Source organism: Anolis carolinensis, chromosome 3, assembly GCF_035594765.1.
Source record: "Anolis carolinensis isolate JA03-04 chromosome 3, rAnoCar3.1.pri, whole genome shotgun sequence".
Taxonomy (NCBI): domain Eukaryota; kingdom Metazoa; phylum Chordata; class Lepidosauria; order Squamata; family Dactyloidae; genus Anolis; species Anolis carolinensis.
Window position 1 is genome coordinate 171,100,052 of NC_085843.1, and position 22,129 is coordinate 171,122,180.

The 22,129-nt window shown below is 40.9% G+C and overlaps 1 protein-coding gene across 4 annotated transcripts in view; it reads left to right on the forward strand.

Moving 5' to 3' along the window:
* Positions 1 to 22,129, forward strand: part of opn4 (opsin 4) — a 78,283-nt gene that overhangs the window by 24,996 nt on the left and 31,158 nt on the right. For all 4 annotated transcript variants that reach the window (XM_008119109.3, XM_008119110.3, XM_008119111.3 and 1 more), the window contains 6 exons: positions 6,627 to 6,760; positions 10,361 to 10,564; positions 14,430 to 14,601; positions 16,598 to 16,759; positions 18,684 to 18,791; positions 21,088 to 21,256. In XM_008119109.3, the coding sequence (XP_008117316.1) occupies positions 6,627 to 6,760; positions 10,361 to 10,564; positions 14,430 to 14,601; positions 16,598 to 16,759; positions 18,684 to 18,791; positions 21,088 to 21,256 (949 nt within the window). The remainder of the gene's footprint in view (positions 1 to 6,626; positions 6,761 to 10,360; positions 10,565 to 14,429; positions 14,602 to 16,597; positions 16,760 to 18,683; positions 18,792 to 21,087; positions 21,257 to 22,129) is intronic.

The window sequence follows — 22,129 nt, forward strand, 5'->3', positions numbered from 1 at the left end:
GCTGATCTTTTTTGTATGTATATGCCTTCAAGTTGCCTTTCAATTTGTCGCAGCCCCATGAATTTCCTATGATTTTCTGACAAGGAATTCTCAGAGATTATGGTATTTTTCCCCATTTCCTCCCTCTGAAATATAAATTACAATGCTTAGTATTATTTGTCAATCTCCTTTCCAGGCACTAACTGTGGCTGACCCTACTTATCTTCCAAGATCAGATGGGATCTGGTGTCTTTAGGGTATTTAGGCAGAATGGAGAACCTAAAGCCTGAAAGAATGCTTTTAGTTCCACTCTGTTTGCATCAAGGGCTGTTAATTTCCTCTCTACTCTGAATGATGTTTATAACTGCTTGATCTAAAGCCTGGTAAATAATAGCAACAAATTCAACCTTAGATCCACCTTCACCTGGAGTGATGTATGGTTATTGTCATTCCAAGAGAGACATTGTTGTCTGAGCTTCCAGTTTAGATATCACATGGTACAGCCTAGACTATGGCTGAAAGAGTCATAAAAGCTGGGCCAGAGAGAGAATATGGGCCATAAAGAATATTAAGGTAATAGATGTGAGAGCAGTCACTGTAAAGGGCCAATCGATAGGTATGGAGAGTCATGAACATATGGGCTTAGTGAAGAGTAAACAAATGTGACATGGGCTGGGAATCTCCTGAGATATTTTTGCCACCTAATGTGAAAGAAAAGAGGCCAATTATTCTATCTGAGTACAGAAACTGACTAGCCTGACCCTTGCTGCATTCTTCCACACCAGAAAATGGACAGCAACATCCCCAACATATAAAGGAGCAAGCTAATTTAAGAGTTGCAAAAGACGTTGTGTACCATAGTGCTTTTTTTTTTTTGCTTGGCAGCTCTCAGTATATAACTGAGGCTATGTCCTCAGCCTAATGATAGGGTTACCCTGGACATGGTCCAACTATAGCATGGAATTGATCTCACCGCTGCTTTGTCACTTGGATATATGGATTACATGTACATCAATGTCACATCCATTTCTTCAAAACCACATGTGCTAAAAATGTGACATTGCTGTTCTTGATTTTATTATAAACTAGCTTGGGGATCCGGCGGTGCCCGGGTTATTAGAAGTAGGCATTGGTAATGTGTAACAATATTTATTAGAAAAAACTTAATCTTTGCTTTTGTTTTTTTATGAATGCTCCCATTGGAAAATGCATAAGGATATGGGTGAAAATTTATTTATTTATTTATTTACTTACAGTATTTATATTCCGCCCTTCTCACCCCGAAGGGGACTCAGGGCGGATCACATTATATACATACAGGGCAAACATTCAGTGCCCATATACACATAGAACCGAGACAGAGACAGACAGACACAGAGGCAATTTAACCTTCTCCTGAGGGGATGTTCGATTCTGGCCACAGGGGGGAGCAGCTGCTTCATCATCCACTCTGACGGCACTTACTCATTCCAACGTCGTAAATTAGTTAATTTTGCCTCCCCACTTTAGAAGTGGTACCTTATTTCCTACTTGATAATTGCAACTATCTTTTGGGTTGCTAGGTCAGCAACGAGCAGGGGCTATTTTTTATTTTTAATTGACGGGTGCTCACCCCGCCACGGGCTGGCCTCGAACTCATGACCCCATGGTCAGAGTGATTTATTGCAGCAGGCTGCTCACCAGCCTGCGCCACATCCCTGCCCCAAACCCCGCCTGTATCCAGAGTTGGCCATGATGGGTCTGTGTTTGGTCCAGATCTGATGTTGGTTTCAGTGCTCTCTGGAAAGGGGTGAATTACAACTCCCAGATCCTAGGTCAATCGCCCCCAAACCAGGCCTATATGCACAGTTGCTCATGTTGTGCCAGTATGTTCAGTCACTGATCAATTCCTCTGTTTGTTGTGTGCCATAGGAAAGGGTGGGGAAGGGTTAAGGGAGAGGCAGTGGGCAGGGTCATGCAACTGGGAGAGAAAGGAACATTGGAGTATGCTAGCTGTAACCTGCAGTGTCCTGGGATGGAGTTACTTGGCGGCTCCACAATACTGGGAACTATATGTCGCACCTCAGGTTAGCTTCACCTTGCTAAAGACACCAAGCCACACACAGGAACTTTTGTAGTTTATTAAGAAAATAGGCAAAATATAGTTCATAAAGGGTAAAAGTTCAGTTCCAAAGGAAAGGTACAAAACCAAGGCTGTAAGTATTAAGTCCATAGAAACATAGAGCATAAGACAAAGTCCTTTTCATTGAAGCCAAAAGTCCCAGCGAACAGGATATATCCAGAAAGCAGACTTGCTTCTATCAAGCGATGGAGATGCATTGACAAAGAGCTCTCTGCGAGTAGACTGTTTTAAAAGCATGCCATAAAGGCGTTCCTTTCCCCTTTGAACTCCCATTTATTGGCTATGTGAAGGCTTCTCCGCAACTCTCTAAATTCTAGTCTCGAAGCCCTATCAAGATCCCCAGAGTCAGAGCCAAGGCCACTGAGCTCATTATTATTATCAGGCGAGAGAGCGGTATCCTCCCTTTCTACATCCTGCACCTTAAATTCTTGGTTAGAAACAACATCATGATTTATTCCCATGGGAACAACAACTCCCTGTTCATCATTTCCCACAGCTGGAACGCTCCTATAATTCCCAGCATCAGAGTCATCTTCAAATTCATCATGAATCCCATCATTATGCACATATAACCCAAAATCTTCATCAGAGTAATGCAAAGGCACATCAGAATTACACAAAGGCAAAGGCTGAGTTACAACACTATAGCCTGTTTGTGGAGGCCAGTGGCTATCTGTGTGAGCAGACACTCGTGCCACATACACACATACAGATTTTCACTATTATTATGTGTATAGATATGAAAGAAGATATCCTTGAGATTTTGAAACAGGTCCAGATTCTATGTCTTGTGCCATGAACCACACCGAAATCAAGGCTATTAGATCCACAGACTTGTTTTACTCAAAATAATATACCTTGGTGGACTAAAAGAAAAGATTATACTTCCTGTTGTTTGCTTCATGGCCTGGACAACTGAAGCGAAATAAAATGTTGTAGGCAATGTAAAATCATTCAGTTTAATCCCTATATTTGGGAGCTGCCGCTAATCTGGCCAACAGCGGAAAATGCCCTCCCAGTTCAGGATGACCCAGATGCAGAAAATCCATAGTCCATCTACTTTAATTTCCTGTTAATCACTAGCACCAGGGAACAGGAAAGTGAAGCAAGAAGACGAACACACTGTATCCGTGTCACTGTGCTATTAATCAGAGCTGGTCCAAAGTACTCCATTGTATTGCAAGGGTGTGTTTATTTATTAGTTAATGCATTTTAAATGTAGATTTTCAGCAAGTAAAATGATAATGACAGTCCTTGCTTACCATTCAGGCTTCCCATTTTAGAGAAATAACATACAAGAAAAAAGGATGGAAAGGAAGGAGGAGGAAGCTAATTTAGGCATGATGTGTTAGTTAACAAGTTCAGCAGATCATGGAGCTGGATCTAAAAACAATGAAGAGCTTTTTGTCGTTTTTCCTTCCAACAATGTCTGTTGGTAACTGGAAGGAAGAAATCTCACAACTGTTTCTCTAAGCCAATGGTTCTCAACCTCAGATGTTTTTGGCCTTCAACTCCCAGAAATCCTAGCCGCTGATAAACTGGTTGGGATTTCTGGGAGTTGTAGGCCAAAAACATCTGGGGACCCCAGATTGAGAACCACTGCTCTAAGCAGTAGGCATGATGACAAATATGTGAAAAATGGATAATTTTACCCAGACTTTTATCAAGATTTGATAAATTTCATTGAAAGTTTGCCCACCATTTCAATTGATAAGGGAAAAGAAAATGTTCAGGTTGTAAAAAAAAAAGTGAAATAAATTAATTTGTTGTCATTTTTATCTTGTGTATTGTCATGTCTGTGTATATGCGAGTAAACAATACTGTATCAGATCTCACTGCATAATTGGGAGAACTCGGAAGGTATGCTCCGTATCAGGGATGCCTGCTTCACTATCTGTGAGGACCATGGCGTGTGCAGTAAAATATATAAATCATGGGAAATTCACTCTAGTCTATAAAAAGTGCACTACAGCTTCCAAGATTCGCCAGCTAATATTGCTAATGGGTCTCACATCATGTCTGGTTCTTCTTCATGCCACTTTCTTCAGAACAGATAGGGTTCTAATGGTACAGATATTGATCACTACTGCCTTAATGATGGGGATGAATGTTGTCAGAGTAATTTACACAGCACAGCAGTAGTTGGATGGAGTCAGTGTAACGCAGAACGAAGAGACATCAGAGACAATGGTAAAACTATATACACGTTTTACTGAAAGCAGTAATAAAGACAAACAGACTTGAAGACAATGGACACAGGACTTGACTTCTCAGCAGACAGCAGAACAGAACAGATCTGATGCAATCAGTAAAGCATACACACTTGTGTCTGGACACTCCCCAGTTCCAGCCACACATCAAGGTCATCACAGCTTCTCAGTAATTAACTCTTTACAGACTATAGTACACTCTGGATGATGCAATCAGTATGCAATACAAACCAAGACACAAATTGCATTTAAACACTATCAGTACACAAATCCCACATTAACAAATTTCAGTTTGAATTATGAATTCTTCCTTATCAGAAATCAGCCCCATATGTGAACCCAGACTCTTCGAGATATGATTTACCTTGTATCAGTCTCAATACTATGCCCTACCAACCAGTCAACCTTGCCTTCTCTTTTCTTCTCTGACCCATTTCTCTGTATTTCTGGGTTTCAAAATCAAGTTGGTTTGTACTCCTCCCATACAGATATCCACTTTCCATCACAAAATAAAAAGAACACGAATCTGGGTGTCCCAAAGGGCTATTTGCAGCAATGTCTTGGGACTTCTGTCTGCTTGTGGAAGTGAAGACTGTGAAACACCACACGCATAACTTAAAGGGTCATTGTGAAGAGGACTGAAATAATGCATGTGTACAGTGTGTTGAACATTGAAAGTGCAGGTGCTGATGAATTCCTGATATCCCTTGCCAGCATTTCCGCTAGTACCATCTAGACCAGTGTTTCTCAAAGTGTGTTCCATGGAGTCCTTGGTGCTCTGCAAAGCATGCCAAGGGGCTCCGTGGTTCCCTCCTCCTCTTCCCTCCCCCTCCCCCTCCAAGCTTTCCCTCCTCTTTCCTGCTCCTCTCCTTCCCCCTGCCTTTCTTACCACAAAAAGTCTTTCCCTTGGTTTCCTTGCTGACAAAAGCCTTTTTTCCTTTCCTTCCTTGCCTCCAAAACCCTATTTCCCTCCCACCGCTCAGGGAGTGATTGGATTGTGCTTTTCCTGCATGGCAGAAGGGAGTTGAACTGGATGCCCCCTGGGAATAATAATAATAATAATAATAATAATAATAATAATAATAATAATTATTATTATTATTATTATTATTATTATTAAGGCTGGGTGGCCATCTGTTGGGGATGCTTAGATTGTGCTTTTCCTGCATGGCAGAAGGATATTGGACTGAATGACCCCTAAAGTCTTCCACTGAAATACTATTAAGTTTATGTTGGTTAAAATTGTTCTTAATGTTAAATATTGTATTGTTCTTTCTTTCTTCCTTTGTTTTATTTTTTTTTTTGCTACTACAAACGAGATATGTGCAGTTTGCATAGGAATTTGTTTGTGTTTTTTTTCAATTAGTTCACACAAACACTCTCCATCCATCTGCCATTGATCTGGCCTGTCTGTCAAATTTAAAACACAACGTGTCAAAAAGTGTGTCCATGCCTGATACACACACACACACACACACACACATTATAGTAAAGGTAAAGGTTTCCCCTGACGTTAAGTCAGTCATGACCAACTCTGGGGGTTGGTGCTCATCTCCATTTCTAAGCCAAAGAGCCGGCATTATCCATAGACATCTCTAAGGTCATGTGGCCGGCATGACTGCATGGAGCGCTGTTACCTTCCCGCCGGAGCGGTACCTATTGATCTACTCACATTGGCATGTTTTCGAACTGCTAGGTTAGCAGGAGCTGGAGCTAACAGCGGCCGCTCCCGCCGCTCCCAGGGTTTGAACCTGGGACCTTTTGGTCTCCAGCTCAGTGCTTTAACGCACTTCGCCACTGGGGCTCACACACATTATATATGATATATAATATACAATATATAATATGATGTATAAACATTTCATGGGACTCCAAGATAAACTTTTTCTTAAAAAAGGGCTCCGCGGCTCAAAACGTTTGAGAACCCCTGATCTAGACAATTGCATGTCCCCTGACTCTTCTTTAAAGCACTACATCAAAGCCAAGTATTCTTATTTTAGTTAGATGCAGTCAATGCTGTGGATTAGCAACAGGGAATAATATCCCATCAGGTCCTATTTGTGTTTCTCTGAGTCGTCTCTCTGGACACTCTCAACAGACCAGATGGGCAATTAATGAAGCCCAGCATGCTAGCTCAGTACATTGTAGGTCATGGCATTATTACCCTTTTAAGAAGAAAACGAGCATCAATACCTTGTGCCAGTAGTTTGCTTTGCTTTGAACCAAATGACCAGCTGCTCCTTTGAAGCTTCGGAGCCAAGCAGAACAGCAGCCTCAGGTGTTACCTGTCTTCATTCTTTTCTCTTTGCTCATAGGATTCGGGGCCTTCGGACTCCTGCCAACATGTTCGTTATCAATCTGGCTGTCAGTGATTTTCTAATGGCCATCACTCAGTGTCCAGTTTTCTTCACCAACAGCCTCAACAAACGGTGGATATTTGGGGCAAAAGGTGTGTATCAAATACATTCTGAGACTCTACTGTATTTTATTTTGGTTTGAAAATTATAGCTGTCAACATCTACATGTAGACATACACCATGAAAGCACTATGCAACTGCCATGAGGATAGCACACTGGGCAAGACATGGGTGCCATTGAGAAATTCTCAATAGCCCATGCACAGCCACAGTAGAAAGTATAAGATGCAAAACTGCAATGTGTAATCACATGAAAAGTATAGGATGCACAACCACAATGCACAATGTGCAACTCGCAAATCATAGATTTGAAAGTGATCACCTTGCAGGAATGAGCAAAGACAAGACATGGGAGAACATGCTCTCTGTGCAGCTCCTCATCTGCTACTATCATGCCAATTGTACAATGGTAGCTTTTTGACCCCTCATGTATAGTGTAGCTTACATGTACATATGTTTCTAAATTGAATTCTGTCCATCATCTACAATCAACAAACCAGTTGCCATTCTGTGTAGAGTCCAACATACTTGATAGGTTTAGAAAGCATATCTTGTTGTAAAGTACAAGTCAATAAATTCAGAGACAAGGAAGCAGAAAGGAGCGAATGAAAAGAAGAGGGGTCGTAACAGGAAACATATAACTGTAATTACATGAGTAAAGCATTGCTATGATTCCATTTTAACAGCCATGGCTGCATCCTGCGTCTTGTTGTTTTGAGACACCAAAGGAGCTCTCTAACTGGAATTCAAAATATTCCCTCCTAAATGCAAATCCCAGGATTCCACGGGGATAGCCATAGCAGTTACAATGGAATCTTACGACCTCATCAGACAAAGTAAATTTAGTGTTCTGGAACATCGGATCTCTTACAAGATACTGATCCTGACATTTAAAGCTCAAAATGGCCAAGGACCATTATATCTTAGGGAACGCCTCATTCCTTTTTTCCATCAGTGGTCACCTCGATCCTCCCAGGAAAATCTCCTATACGTACCGGGCCCTAGGGAGGTACACTTGGAAGCTACAAGGCGTAGAGCCTTTTCAATCTATGCTCCAATTCTGTGGAACTCATTGCCTCCATATCTTAGAGCAATGTCGGAGTTGCGACCTTTTGGAAAAGCGCTCAAGACTTGGCTGTTTGGTTGTGCATTTAAGTAAATCAGATCTAATTTGCCAAATAGAATGTTTTTATGTTGAATGTTTTTATGTTGAATGTTTTCATGATGAATGTTTTTTATATTGTGGAATGATATTTTAAATTGTAAGTCGCTCCGAGCACTCTGGTGGAGAGCGACTAATTAAGAAATAAAGTGAAGTAAAGTGAAGTGAAGTGAAGTGAAGTGAAGTGAAGAATGCAGAGCCAGGGGGTCAGGGTGTGTGTGGATGGGTTTCTTCAAACACCATCAATCAGTCAGCTCCAGACAAGCACCCTGACGAACTGGTGAACTTTTGCTCTCACCAATTCCTCCAAAGTCAGACTCAAAGACATCTGCAGTCTGAAGTTCAAACACTTATTTAATATTTACAAAGATATTTACAAACAGCAAAGTCCATCGCTAGAATCCGGCATTCTTCGGCTTGTCTTGTCTCTCATACAGCTCAACCAGAGATAAGAAACACATTCCTTAGTCTGAAGGAAGTTCCAACCTCCAAGGCCAGAAATCATGTCTCATAGGTCACAGCAGGCTGTCAGTCAAACTGGCCTGCTGTTAACTGTTTCATTGTTGAAACACACACTTGCAAAACAGCAGAAACACTTGATTTACATTTCATATATACACAACCAAAAATCCAACACTTTCACCCCATCTAATGGACGGAGCACCATACCAGACATCACATGACACCGTGTGACTTCTGGTGGAGGCCCCACCCCCAACCAAGGTGAAAGCAGGGCTGTAACCAGGGGGTAGGGATTCAACCCCTGCCCCTGCAAAAAAGTTCAGTTTTTTTTTTAAAAAAACTGGATTACTCATGAATTTTAACTGATTAGCCAAATCCCCATGAGTGCCCACTGAAGTTTATCTGTCTTGAGTGTCCACTGACGTTTATCGATGAAGGCTGATTTCTAAATTATTTTGTGTTATGGAACTACTCTTCATAATTCGCTTTAAAAGTTTCACCCTCCTACCCCCGAATTTTTTTCTGGCTATGGCCCTGGGTGAACGTGTCACTGGATGCTTTCCCCCAACACTGAAAACTTCCTGTGCTGTGCTGGTTAGCACAGGGCCTCACAGGGTGGGTGGGATGTCGTTGAGAGGGAGCTGTCTGCATGGTGACAGATTCACCCTCCTGCCTCTCTCTTTTTTCCCAGATGCCAAGCAAAGCAGGACGCTTTGTCTGGCCTTCAGGATGACACCTATAGTGTTATAACTGTTTAGTGTGAAAGTATATGAGAATATTTCTGATAAAGGACTGCCAGAATGAAAACTGGAGAGTGCTCCCTGTAGCAGAAAAAAGTTAGTTTGTATGTGAAATAACACCTACTAAAATTCCTTCTTCAACCTATCCATGGACGTTGTGGGGAGCCATTTCTTGTTTTCACACTGGCAACCCTATTGCAGAAGAAAACATAGGATAAGATGGTACAGTATTTATTTTATTTATTTATTTACAGTATTTATATTCCGCCCTTCTCACCCCAAAGGGGACTCATGGCGGATCACATTATACACACATAGGGCAAACATTCAATGCCCATAAACACATCAAACAAAGACCGAGACAGACAGACGTAGAGGCTATTTAACCTTCTCCTGAGGGGGTGTTCGATTCTGGCCAGAGGGGGGAACAGCTGCTACATTATCCACTCTGATGGCACTTCCTCATTCCAAGTCGTAAATTAGTTAAACTTGCCTCCCCACATTTATAAGTGGTACCTTATTTCCTACTTGATAGATGCAACTATCTTTTGGGTTGCTAGGTCAGCAACAAGCAGGGGCTATTTTTTATTTTTAATTGACAGGTGCTCACCCCGCCATGGGCTGGCCTTGAACTCATGACCTCATGGTCAGAGTGATTTATTGCAGCTGCTCAACAGCCTGCGCCACATCCTTGCCCAGTACCTCTTCCCATTCCAAGTACAGAAATTGATTTAATACACAGTCAATGTGCGGACATTCTCTGCCTTACCCAAGGCAGTTCAGTGATTTACGGAGTATTAAGGCATACCATTTAGCATATGTTGCTTTGCTTTCCAATTAATGATGACACTTGGGGGAACCACCAGGAGCAGATTATGGTACTGTTGCCTCTGCCCTCCCTAGCATTTGCCATTTGAAGCAGTTGCTTCACTCAGCAAAATGGCAGGGCTGGTCTTGTCAAAGGGAACCACTTCATTCCTTGTGCAATGGCATTTCAGCACCAGGTTAAATCTAATTCATCTCCATAAGTCTCTGGGTTTTGCAATTCAGATAGGTCTCGGTGTATATTTTTACACTGCCCTAGCTTATTCTTTCGCTGTATTGTTCCTCTTATTTTATCACTTTTGAAAATCTTTATTGTAAGCTGCCTCGGCAATTCCACTGTAATGGGAAGGAGATATTTTAAAAGAAGTGCTTTTAGTCAATTAAAAATACAATGGGTTTTTTAAAAAAAGCAATGCTAACTGTGCTATATTCTTTCCTAAAAGGCTGTGAGCTGTACGCATTCTGTGGAGCTCTCTTTGGCATTGCTTCCATGATCACCTTGACAGTGATAGCCCTGGACAGGTATTTTGTGATTACGCGACCCCTCGCCTCCATCGGAGCAATGTCTACGAAGAAGGCTTTGCTAATCCTATCAGGAGTCTGGCTGTATTCCTTAGCTTGGAGTCTCCCGCCTTTCTTTGGATGGAGTAAGTAAGATGGTAAAATCCAGTTACTCGATAACAGAAGCAGTGTGGAACTTTATATAATGGCCTTTCAGAGTTGCTGGTAGATAAAAGGGATTTCCATATTTAACATGAAGAAATTCTCTGTGAAGGGCTCTGGTTCAGAGCTAACCAATCTTTAAGACTTTTTAACTGAAGCTCTGTAAAGGTTGATCCCATTAAATTACTTTGCAGTAACACTTTTGCATGAAAACGCATTAATGCCTTAAACAGAAATGAGGACATAAAAATCAGGGATGAAAATAAAAGGGGAAAACATCTTGTATAACAATTGTATAACCTTCTATAGCCAGTCACTGGGGATCTATATAAATAACAGGCATGGATAAGTTCAAGGTTTTTTTCTGGTGTGTTTGTGATATCTTGAGATTGATTGTTATTGTTCACAAAAGGGGTATAATGAAAGCCTTAATCATGTGTAACCACCTTTTCATATTAGCCAGCTTCTAACGCTCTACTTTTTGCCATGCTGTGAACTCTCACAGTGAGACAGAAAAATAGAACACAGAGCATCTCTTGGTGGGAAAGGTGGAGAAGGGTATTGAAATATATTTTTTCTCACTTCCAAATATAAGAGTTGATATTAGATGTGAAAAAGGATAAACTCCCAGACCATTCAACTCAAGAGGCGACTTTATAATAATAGAATGGTTAGGACCAGAAACCAGGATACTTTTAATTAAAAGCACGTCATCGTCGTCTCACTCGTTCAGTCATTTTCGTTCAGTCATTTCGTGACCTCATGGACCAGTCCATGCCAGAGCTCCCTGTCGGCCGTCACCGCCCCCAGTTCCTTCAAGGTCAACCCAGTCACTTCAAGGATACCGTCCATCCATCTCGCCCTTGGTCGTCCTCTCTTCCTGTTTCCTTCCATTTTCCCCAGCATCATGATCTTAAAGGCACAGTAGTTATTAAATCCCCATACCAAAAAAGGGAAACACTAAAGAATGCTCAAACTTCCATACAGTGGCACTTATCTTCCATGCCAGTAAGGTAATGCTCAAGATCCTACAAGGAAGACTCCAGCAATACATGGAGCGAGAGTTGCCAGATGTCCAAGCTGGTTTTAGAAAAGGCAGAGGAACAAGAGATCAAATTGCCAATATCCGCTGGATAATGGAGGAAGCCAGGGAGTTTCAGAAAAACATCTATTTCTGCTTTATTGATTACTCTAAAGCCTTTGGCTGTGTGGACCATAATAAATGGTGGCATGTTCATGGTGGTATGGGATACCAAGTCACCTTGTCTGTCTCCTGAGAAATCTGTATAAAGATCAAGTAGCCACAGTAAGAACAGACTGGTTCAAGATTGGGAAAGGAGTGCAGCAGGGCTGTATTACTTTCACCCTCCCTATTCAACTTGTATACAGAACACATCATGCGACATGCGGAGCTTGAAGAATCCAAGGCCGGAGTCAAAATTGCTGGAAGAAACATTAACAACCTTAGGTATGCAGATGATACCACTCTGATGGCTGAAAGTGAGGAGGAGCAAAGGAGCCTTATCACCAAGGTGAAAGAAGAAAGTGCAAAAGCCGGGCTGCAGTTAAACATCAAGAAAACCAAGATCATGGCAACTACACCTATTGATAACTGGCAAATAGAGGGAGAAAACGTGGAGGCAGTGATAGACTTTATATTTCTAGGCACAAAGATCACTGCAGATGCAGACTGCAGCCAGGAAATCAGAAGACTTTTACTTCTTGGAGGAAAGCAATGGCCAACTTCGATAAAATAGTCAAAAGCAGAGACATCACACTGGCAACAAAGGTCTGCATAGTGAAAGCAATGGTATTCCCCATAGTAACCTATGGATGCGAGAGCTGGACCATAAGGAAGGCTGAGAGAAGGAAGATAGATGCCTTCAAACTTTGGTGCTGGAGGAAAATCCTGAGAGTGCCTTGGACCGCAAGAAGATCCAACCAGTCCATCCTCCAGGAAATAATGCCCAAATGCTCACTGGAAGGAAGGATATTAGAGGCAAAGATGAAGTACTTTGGCCACATCATGAGAAAACAGGAAAGCTTGGAAAAGGTCATGATGCTGGGGAAAATGGAAGGAAAATGGAAGAGAAGCCGACCAAGGACAAGATGGATGGGCGGTATCCTTGAAGTGATTAGCATGAACTTGAAGGAACTGGGGGCGGCGACAGCTGACAGGGAGCTCTGGCATGGACTGGTCCATGAGGTCACAGAGTCGGAAACAACTGTGTGAATGAAGAAGAAAAAGCTCTTAAAAGGAGCCCTCAGTGGCGCAGTGGGTTAGACTGCTGAGCTGCTGAACTTGCTGATCGAAAGGTTGGCAATTCAGATCCGAAGACCAGAGTGAGCTCCTGCTGTTAGCCCCAGCTTCTGCCAACCTAAGGTAAAGGTAAAGGTTTTCCCCTGACGTTAAATCCAGTCGTGATTGACTCTGGGGGTTGGTGCTCATCTCCATTTCTAAGCCAAAGAGCCGGCGTTGTCTCCAAGGTCATGTGGCCGGCATGACTGCATGGAGCGCCGTTACCTTCCCGCCGGAGCGGTACCTATTGATCTACTCACATTGGCATGTTTTCGAACTGCTAGATTGGCAGGAGCTGGGGCTAACAGTGGGCGCTCATTCCGCTCCCGGGATTTGAACCTGGGACCTTTCGGTCTGCAAGTTCAGCAGCTCAGCGCTTTAGTACACTGTGCCACAACCAGGGGCAACCTAGCAGTTCAAAAACATGCAAATGTGAGTAGATCAATAGGTACCACTCTGGCAGGAAGGTAATGGTACTCCATGCAGTCATGCTGGCCACATGACCTTGGAGGTGTCTATGGACAATGCCAGCTTTTTAGCTTAGAAATGGAGATGAGCACCAACCCTCAGAGTCGGACACGACTAGACATAATGTCAGGGTTAAACCTTTACCTTTACTAGTTCTTAAAAGCATCAGTGATACTTTTGCTTAGTTTATATGGTCAAGTTTCTGTTATTTCATTTTAATAAGAAAACACATTTGTCCTGGATAATGCCAGGTGTTTTGCTGGGATCTCAAAGTAAAGGCACCAGAACTCCCAAAGAGGACATGTTAATTAGGTACACAACAAACATTTGACGAAAAAGTGCCCAATGGTGTAATTGCTTGAATTCTGAAGGAAGGAGTAAAAGAGAGGGAAGGAAGGAGAGAGATGTACCTCTGCCTCACATCTTGAGATCTTGTAAAAACTAGTTTATGTTCTCTGAGCGGAACAGATTTGTGTGAGTTGAACAGATGTCAGGATCCACGCGAATGTCTCTTGGCACTTGTGTATTTGGATGAAAACATTATATGGCAATGAATTCTGTGAGTTAACAATGGACTTTGTGATAGCGAAGCCCCAAGGTGCTCCTCTGCAGTTTGTTTGCTTTTCTGTCCTCAGCTTAATGTCAAACAGTTTCTTTAGACAAAGCGGAATTTTTGAGAAGGAAGACTATTTTGTCCTCTGTTCATTTTCTTCACAAAGTTTGAGTCTGGGGCCCCTTCCACACAGCTAAATAAAATCCCACATTATCTGCTTTGAACTGGAATATATGGCAGTGTTGACTCAGATAACCCAGTTCAAAGCAGATATTGTGGGATTTTCTGGCTTGGTATTCTGGGTTATATGGCTGTGTGGAAATGTTCTTGGAAGTTGCTATCAGTATCTAATTTAATAATATGTGAGTGGCTATCAAGATCAACATCTCTTGATTGCATTAACAGTATTATTACTTGGATTTGTAAGATTGGATTTCATGCCCTTATTTTAATTTTCATAAAATAAATATGATGTTCTTTTCTCTCTTTCACGCCTGTTAAACCAAGCCTTTTCTATCTTCTCATTAAGGTGCTTATGTTCCAGAGGGCCTCTTAACCTCCTGTTCCTGGGATTATATCACTTTTACCCCATCAGTCCGTGCCTACACAATGCTCCTTTTCTGCTTTGTATTCTTTATTCCCCTAATTGCCATCATATACAGTTATGTGTTCATTTTCATAGCCATCAAGAATTCAAACAGGTGAGTTGCCCACAAGTTAACTTCCTAGTGTATGCTTCAGTAGAAAGTTACATTGATTTTTTTTTTGTTCTAAGGTTGTGACATCCGCCCTGAAGGAAGCCAAAGAGAAATGTATATCACAGGTGGAATGCATCTCGATTTCAAGATTTGTGAAAGCAGTTTTTAACAAATAAGGCTTTGAGGCTTTTGTGGATGCTTTAGCATTTGCGTATTTGGAAAATATAAGATGAAGTTGGCTGCAACTGGACAAATTCTAAAAGATAAATGAGAAGCATGGTTGCAGTTAAGAACTGATATGCTTCATTAATGGTCCATTTAGAACAGAGTTCTATGTGTCCTTTATGCTTTTTTTTTAAAGGATCAGATTATGTTCTATAAATAGAATTCTGCAACCTGCATAAATGATGCACATTATTGTTTCCTTCTTTATTGTGCTTATTCCTCTCCTTTGCCTGCCTGAGAAATCTTTATTTTGAAATAAACATCTAACAGGTACACATTTAATAGTAATAATACAACATTCCTTATCCTTAATCAGATCTGCATCTACTTTCCTTGTTTGCATTATTTCCCTCTTCTTCTCTACAGATAAAAAACAAACACCTAAGATGTTAGACTTGTGCATGGATCCATTTTAGCTGTTTTCCTTCAGCTTCTTTGGCTTCTCTGGATGGCCGTAATGTCAAGGGCCCAACTGCCATGTTTTTTTTTGCCCAAAACGGCCCATGTGGTCGCTGGGCGCAGCTTCTTCCTTTCTATTCAGGAGCACATGTTTCCTTAACCCCATTCCTCAAACCCAGCCCCCCTTGAAAGGAAAAAAGGAAGGGATCCCAGGAATGGAAAGGGGAGCCTTGGAAGTTCCCCATTTGCTACCAATCGGCAGAATCTTCCCATGTCTTTCAGCTGCCTCGACGAAAACAAATATTTCTATTCGTCAATTTTTGGGAGGCTCCCAAAATGGATCTGGGTGCCCAATGAAATTTGGATACCAAAAACATATCACCCTCCAGCCAAACTGCACAAGCCTGTAAGATAGATTGTGATTGTTGTATGTCAACTAAGATAATCCAGTTCAAATCAGATAATGTGGATTTTCTAATTTGATAACCTGGGTTATTGGGCAATAAAGAAGGGGCAACATCCTTGCAGATGGCCAGTTCTCTCACACCAGACAGAAACGACTTGCAGTTTCTCAAGTCGCTCCTGACACTTAAAAATATATAAAAGTGGCCTATCTTATGGTGACTCTATCACAGAGTATACTTTGCCTTCCTCTTAGGTTGAAAGACTATGACTTGTCCAAGGTCACATATTGGGTTCCCAAGGCAGAGCAGGGATTTGAACCCTGGTCTTCATAATCATAATCCAACACTAAAACCACTTTACCATGTGAAAAACTCTCAATCTCTGTTATGTTGTGTTTTTATTCCCCCTCCCCCACATCAAGCCTTCATTTTTTAATATTAGCTGCAAGATTGGAAGCAGGGGGCAAATTGATGTGGGTGTGTAGTTAAGTGTGTCATTTTCCCAATGTACTCTTTTTTTAGTTTTTTCTTATTTTTGCACCCATTTAGTCATTTTTCCCATTGACTAAAATGTATTTGCGTGCATTTTCCAAGAATATGTATTTTTAATCATGTGCATTTCCTTAGGCAGCTCTACACTGACCCTTTATCCTTAGGCTCCAGATCGGCTCTCGGATGGTTTTAACCACCAGATCTTCAGCTGATGAAGAAGTTGGAGGGAATCTGCCTTAAAATTTCCTCTGATCCTATTTAAAAGGCTCTTGGTCTTCCAAGGTAGCTTTTTTATGACACAAGAGTCTACAGATGAGAGATGAGAATTGGCAAAATACTTTTGTATAATTGGAAGACTGCTTATTAATGAAAGTGGCTATCTGGATCCAAGCCATCATCCATATATAAGACATCCTGTGTTGGCTAGCATCATTTTTACCTACGAAGGCATTTCTTTATATGTTTGGTTTTTTCCCTAGGGCTGTTCAAAGGACCAATTCAGACAACAGTAAAGAAGGTCAAAAACTCTACCAGAAGCTGAAGAATGAGTGGAAAATGGCCAAAGTCGCCTTGATTGTCATCTTGCTCTATGTCATCTCCTGGTCTCCATATTCTGTGGTAGCTTTGGTGGCTTTTGCAGGGTAATCATCAACCTCATTCTTTCTAGAAAGAGAAATAAATAAATGGAAACAGAATTAATGAAATAACAATGTGATAAATGGCCCAGCAATTATGAATGCAAAGGTATGATTCAAGTCATTCCCTATATTAAGCAAGAAATCGCTGGAGTGAGAAATGATAAATGGGGAATGTCTTGTCCATTACTGTAAGTGGAGCATATTTTGGACTCTGATCTCACAGCTGCATATTTCCAGATTTATCTGGAATCAAGTCCATAGGTCTCTACAGGCATGTAAAAAATTGTCATCATGGGATACAGCCTTGCAATCAATTCCAAAGATGCTTTGGTTTGAATAATATGAACTTATGAGTTCAAGGTAGATACAGAGGGTGGCAATTCCTGAGAAGTAACTTCCTTATTCTTAATGACTGGAAAGGATGCTGCAATGATTGCAGGAATATTTATTTATTTATTTACAGCATTTATATTCCGCCCTTCTCACCCCGAAGGGGACTCAGGGCAGATCACATTACACATATAGGCAAACATTCAATGCCTTTTAACATAGAACAAAGGCAAGACAAACAAAGGCTCCGAGCGGGCCTCGAACTCATGACCTCCTGATCAGAGTGATTCATTGCAGTGATTCATTGCAGCTGCTCTCCAGCCTGTGCCACAGCCCGAGCCCAGTAGGCTCCATACAGCTTAATCTTATCTTTGTGGATGGGTCTTCAAAAATGATTTGGAAGCTTCATCTAGTGCAAAACTCCAAAGCCCATTTCTTGATGTATGTAGGTTGGAGTGTGTGTGTGGATGGACAGATGGAAGCATGCAAGCATGGAAGCTAAACCCTTGCCAGTCCTAGCTTAGGTGCATTGGCTGATTGTTCATGTTGCTGCACATTTTTAATGTTCTACTTAGGAATGGAAACTCATTTTTTATGCTGAAGGCCACATTCCTTTAGGAGAAATATCTGTGGGTAGTCCAAAATCAAAACTTAGCCAAACCTACCCTTTCTATCCCTTCCTCCTTCTTTGACTGCTGCTAAGATAGGGACAACTTTCGCTTGCAGATACCCAAATAGGTCAGTTGCAGAAATTGGGGAGTTAGGCCAAGGGCTATTTGATATGAGACCTGATGCCAAATGCAGGTCTACAGCCATAAGTAGGCCAGACCAGTCTAAATCAATCTCTAGTGAACTTTGAGGAATGTAAGATTCCTTGTGTCCCTTTTCCTGTACCCCTAAGATCAAAATGAGAGAGTCTCTCTTCTTTCTTTCACATTTGCCCAAATTATCACACATCAACAGAAGGGTTGTTTCCACCACTTTGTTCACATCCTGGAGATCTTCTCTAAGCAAATCCACCTGACTTCTTCCCTAGTAATGTTCTTATAGGTCAGAAATTGACTGTATTCTTGTTTTGGAGCCTTTGTCAATGGCAGTTGTTGTGGATGCTGTTTATTTTGCTTGCCAGTATTCATCTGATTGCTAGTATTTTCCATGTCTTAATGCCTGAGACCTTTCGTTATTTTTTAGGGATTTTGAATAAATGCAGTCAAAATTGATTAAGTGTTTTGTTTGCATAGCTCATTGGTTCTATAATTTTCCATAATGACCTGTTGCTTTTTGGATAGAGGTGTTTGGTTTAGTGTATGTATTGGGCTATTAATGATCTATGTATAGTCCAAGGATTTTCCACATTGTGCTGTGTCTTTGGATAGAAAGCTGATTAATCAGTCTATTCTCCATAGGAATGTAGTTGAGGTGAATCCAGGAGACAACCTTTGCATATCTGGCTTGGTTTTATTTACTTAGCTGCTAACATGTGGGGAAAGTTTGTAGAGGAGAGTTCAGATGTACGAGATATTATGTAGAAAGTAGAAGCATGTAAACAATGCTCTAGCAGAACTGTGCCTAAAGCATTTTTGCCTTTTCACTGTAGATACTCTCATCTCCTTACACCATACATGAACTCAGTCCCTGCAGTGATTGCCAAGGCTTCTGTTATCCACAACCCAATCATTTATGCCATTGTTCATCCCAAATACAGGTAAGTTTCATATTTTGCAAAAAGAGGCATTCTCTCTTTTTTTTTTAAATGGCATGCCTTCTTTAGGGCAGTGGATTCTGTGGCTCTTAGATACAAGTAAAGTTATTAAACCTAGTCAATGGTCAGGTATGTTAGGAGAGGCAGTGCTGCAATAATAGGAGGGTTATAGGTCCCCTGTCCATACTTTAGGACAATGATGGGCAACCTTTTGCGCTTGGTGTGTCAAAATTCACCAAAAAACCTAGCAAGATTTGGGTGGTGTGTCACTTCGGAAAAAGAAAAAAAAACCATAATTTCGCAATATGTATAGTTTAAATAACAAAAATATATAATCTATATATATAAAAGAGTGATGGCATCACAGCGACCGACAAAACAACAAAACTACAGACCCCCCAACCTCGAAATTTGACAACACAACCCATCATCCACGCCTCTAGGTTGATACAACAAAAAGAAAAGAAAAATAAAGTCCTAATTAGAGGGAGAGGAATAATTGCTTTTATCCAATTGCTGCCAGTTAGAAGGCTAAGCTCCTCCAACTTGGTCTCCTAGCAACCCAATAAAAAATAATAAAAAACACTAAAAAATAATTAAAAACACTAAAAGATTAATACAATAAAATACTATAATAACAGAATATAACTAAAAATAATACAAGAAAATAATAAAATATAATAAATAAAAAGATAACTTACAATAAAATCAATTAAAAAATACAAATAACGTCAAATAAAAATTACACAACAATTTTTAGCCAATACCACCACCACTTTGCCACAGCAACGTGTGGCCCGGCACAGCTAGTTGTAATATATAACTGTATTTAATAAATCATAACTATTTACTACCATTATTTCCATGTACAACAATCTATGGTACCTCTTGCAGTTTCCACACTGATTTTTCTCTATTCTAGTATCAATGTAGTCACAAATAATCTATATATATAAAAGGGTAATGAAATTTCGGCCTAGGACAAAACAACAAAACTACACATCCCAGAAACACTAAACTTGGCAGCACAACCCCTTATCCATGCCTCTACGTTCATACAACAAAAAGAAAAGAAAAATAAAGTCCTAATTAAAGGGAGAGGAATAATTGTTTTTATTCTGATTGCTGCCAATTAGAAGGCTAAGCTCCGCCTACTTGGTCTCCTAACAACCCACTCAGCCCAGGGGACAGGCAGAGTTAGGCCTCACTTAGGCCTCTTCCACACTGCCTATAAAATACAGATTATCTGCCTCTACGTTCATACAACAAAAAGCTCCAGCTACTCCAGAAAACAGCCAGGCTTTGAGACTGCAAGGCTATTTGCTGCTATTCCACCTGGCCAACAAAGGATTCCCATAAGCCACAGCAATGCATGGCCGGGCAAAGCTAGTGAATAATATAATAGTAATAATATAATATATTACAATAATAAATAATAGAATTTTATATATATATATATATATATATATGTGTGTGTGTGTGTGTGTGTGTGTGTGTGTGTGTGTGATGTAATGTGCATAATTCCTATGGAGTAAACAACAAAACCACTTGACAAAATCACACCAAATTTGGCCACAAAAGACATAGTCATCCAATCAATCTGCATGCAGCAGCGTGTCAGCAAAAATGGCTAGGCGTGTCAGTGCTGACACGTGTGTCATAGGTTAGCTATCACTGCTTTAGGATAACATGAGATCCTTTCAAACTATACATTTACATCACTACGATTCCTCTTTAATTGCCATAGCTGCATCATCTGGAATACTGAGGCCTGTGATTTGGTGAGGCACCAGAGGAACTCTCTGACTAAAAATTCAAAGTGCCCCATCCTAAACTGCAGATTCCAGGTTTCCAAAGAACACTGTTATGACAGTTAAAGTAAAATCATAATGTTATAACTAAGTAGTGTGAATGGGCCTCAGGACTGAATTTAAATGGAGGTCAACAATAAAAAAAAACTGTACAACTATGCAGTAGAAAAACACAAGAGAGTTAAAATGAAAGATGATTCTCTATCCTTGATAAAATTATGTGAATGAGACTGAGTTATTGCACTATGAAAGGCTCCTATGAAATCTTAAAAAATCCTAGAAAGAGAGAAGGATAAAAGCCTAGTACATTTAACTACTAGTTATGTTTTTAAGGTATCATCAGATTTACCCCCAAATGAATATACATGTTTAGCTTTTGTAGAATCAAGTTATCATATTCAATACTGACAAGGGTTTGCTTGTTTGTTTATGCGTTTAGTTCTACTTAAGTAGGGAACAACTATTTCATTCCATTTCTTATCTGTTAGAATGGCGATTGCAAAGTTTCTTCCATGCCTTGGATCTCTGCTAAGAGTTCCCCGCAAGGACTCCAGCTACCCCTCCACCAGACGTCCCACTGTCACCAGCCAGTCCTCTGATATAAATGGAGTGCCAAGAGGACACCGAAGGTTATCCTCTGTCTCAGACAGTGAATCTGTAAGGAAATACTTTGTCTTCCTTGTCTTAACATGAAATACAAATGAGTGGATCAACAGTGAGCTGGGTGAGGTATAACCATAAAGCAATTACCAGAGAGTATATCTTAAAAGGTAATGGAAACTCATACCAAGTTAAGTACAAATTGCACAGGAATAATAAATACAACAGTATTAGGAAGCTAGTTTAATATTGGCTGCATTCAGGCATTTTTTCTCTGCTCTGATACCATTACAAGGATAATGGGAACTTTTACTTCAATTTTCAATTAACCAAACCTCTTCTTAGGTGATCCCTCATAGTTCGAGGATGATGGTCCTCCATTTCTTGGAAGACGCCTGTGCGTGATTTTTTTAAATGTGTGGAGGTTGGTGCACGGCCGGTCAACACACAGTCTTCACAGATTGAGGTCCCAGCAGTGGTGTGGTTAACACAACGAGAGTGGCTTCTCAGTCTGTTGCAACCTTCTTCTGCCTTCACAGCCATTGTAACATGTACCATGTTATCCTCCGCCTACTCCGCCGTTGAGGTCTTTGGGTCTTCGGATTGTTCTTGGTCCGGATCCTCCCCTGTGGCCACTCCTGGGAGTGTGTGACTCCCGTGGTTGTGCCCTCAAGTTCATTGGAACACACAAGCCCCCTCAACACGTCAAGGTGACAATCCATCAAGGGGGCTTGCATGTTCCAATGAACCACACCATTGAATTGCGTCTGAACTCTCCAGTGTGGTTAATCTTAATTGTGGTTTGTTGAAGTCAAAATCGGGACTCAGATACAACTACGGGAATCTCACCCATATTTGTCTCCATGAGTAAGGTCAGGATTGTGCTAACTGCCTGAGATGTTCACATATTCAGCATGAGAACCTATGCAA